The following is a 2,500-nucleotide window of genomic DNA, read 5'->3' as shown; positions in this document are numbered from 1 at the left end:
ATATTAATGATAATGATGCTAATGAAAATATTTTTGATAAATACAAACTAAAAGAAAAGCTTATGAATAAGCACGAAATGACTAGAGAATGAAATGAAAGGGATGGAAAATGATGAAGAAAATGAGAGTGGAAATGAAAATGGGAAAGTATTCATGAATGAGAATCATCATGATTCTAAGAATGATTATGGTCTTTATAATTTTAATGCATATTCTGATGGCAATGATATGAAGGAAAATAATAACCATAATGAAAATAAGGATCTCATTATAGTTCTATCATTGTTGTTGGACTATTACCATTAACATAATATTTATAATGAAAAAAATTATATCAGTCATAAGAATTATTTAAAAATAATAATGGTCATTCTAACTAGTTTGATATTAATATTGATAATAATAATAATGATTGTTATCGTTATCTTTAATGTTTTTATATAATCATAATCAATGTTATTCTTATTCTTATCATTTTCATCATTATTATGGTTATTTTTATTAGTATTATCATTATCATTATAATAATCAAACTAAATAGGTAATATCTTTTTTCGTATGAACTTATATTATTGATATTTCATTTGGATATGTTACCTTTGTACTTAGCAAACCTAACTTAAGTTGCGAGAAGAGGTATTTTGTAAAACGAATGCTAAGTAGTGCATTCCTCTTAACAGCACCTGCATAGCCATGTTTGTTGCAAGCAAGCTGTGAGCAGACTTGGGTGTTTGCAAGAAGGAAGAACAAGGAAGCCATTGTGTTATCCTCATTGTCATTACCATCATGATTTACCGACACTGGTACTATGAGTGATAAAGACATCACAACTACAACAAAAGCATGTACGAGAACAAGAACAACAGGATCATCAGCAAAATTATCAATGATGACAAGAGGAAGGATAACCTATGATAATAATTTCAATAGAAATAGCAGTAATATGAATAATTAAAATAATGATAATTCTAACTATAACAATAATAATAATCATAGCAATGATATGTATAAAATCATATATAAGAAATATTGAAGTAAAAATAAAAATGATATCAATAATGAAAAGAGTAAAAGAGGAAAAAAAAGATGAATGATGAAAATTGACAATTACAAAAATAAAATTCTTGAAATAATAATAATAAAAATATAGTTGTAATAAATGATAAGATATAGTAGTATAATGATAATGAATATTTTTATGATAATAATAATCATAACATTGCAATACATATGAAAAATGATAATGAATATGTAACATTTACAAATAACTCAAATAAACAACTAAAACATAAGGAATGGATAAATAGAAAAGAATAATGAATGATGAAGAAATAAGAAAAGCTGATGATAGAGGTATCCCTTATTAGATCTGAATAATAATTGTTATAAATTTCCACAGAGACAAAGAAGAGAAAAGAAACAAAAGCAAAATTCTTCTGGTGCCTTTAAGAAGTCACTCGCTTTCCAATCGCCTTACCATCATTAGTCTTGGCATTCACTTCTCCGCCCTTCTCGAGGAGCGTCTCTGCAACAGCATTGTGGCCGTTCACGGAAGCAAGGTGTAAGGGAGTCAAACCTGAGGGAGGAAGATGCTTCTGTTAGACGTCTGTTTGTGAGTAATGAGCGTGAGAAGGGAAGTGAGGATGACAATGCGAAGGTGAATGTGAGTGAGAATGACAGTAAGAAGGTGAATGCGAGTGAAAATGACAATGAGAAGGTGAATGTGAGTGAGAATGACAATGAGAAGGTGATTGTGAGGGAGAATGAGACTAGTTTTAGGAATGAGATTAATAGAGATGATTAGGGTGATAAGGGTAAGGGCTAGGAATAGTATGGATATTTTGAATATTAATAAAATTGCAAATACTTAGAATGTTAATGAAAATAAGAATTATGAAAAGGTATAGAAAAAAGAAGGAAAAGAAAAATAAATATATGTATGATAATGAGAAAGAATATTATAATGAAAATGAATGTTTGATAATTATTTATCAGTGATATATATATTTTTGATTACTATGATAATTATTGTAATTTTTATTGTTTTTATTATTGTATTTATGAAGACCATTGCAATAATAACAGTAATCATGATAGCTATAATGATAGCAATGGTAATAAAATGATAAAAAATTATCAATCATAATGATAGAAATATTAGTGAAGATAATTATGACAATAACATGAATAATAATGATAATGAGGAAGTTAAAAATAATAAAGAAGATAATAATAATGATAATTCTAATAATAATGATAATTATATAATATTTATAATGATAATAAATGATAATGAAAATATTAATGATGATAAAAATAATAACAGCAATGATGATTTCTAAAAATGATAATAACATAAAAATATTCATTATCACTAAAAATAATCATTATCATTAATGATATTTACAATTCATAATAAATTTATAATCATTTATAATCAATATTTAAAATATTCATTATAATAAGAATTATCATCATAATCAATAAATATTATTTCCAT

At 25.6% G+C, this 2,500-nt stretch overlaps 1 protein-coding gene across 1 annotated transcript in view; it reads right to left on the bottom strand.

The window, feature by feature from the left end:
- Positions 1-2,500, bottom strand: part of LOC147469455 (uncharacterized) — a 33,935-nt gene that overhangs the window by 24,237 nt on the left and 7,198 nt on the right. Inside the window, exon 3 of the mRNA XM_086549051.1 lies at positions 1,478-1,576. Coding sequence (XP_086405177.1) covers positions 1,478-1,576 — 99 coding nt within the window. The remainder of the gene's footprint in view (positions 1-1,477; positions 1,577-2,500) is intronic.

The sequence above is a fragment of the Penaeus japonicus genome, unplaced genomic scaffold (genome assembly GCF_977035675.1).
Source record: "Penaeus japonicus unplaced genomic scaffold, GWHDUDI00000001_assembly GWHDUDI00000021, whole genome shotgun sequence".
Taxonomy (NCBI): Eukaryota; Metazoa; Arthropoda; class Malacostraca; order Decapoda; family Penaeidae; genus Penaeus; species Penaeus japonicus.
Note: the sequence above shows the minus strand (reverse complement) of the source record. Positions and strands in the feature narration are given on the sequence as shown.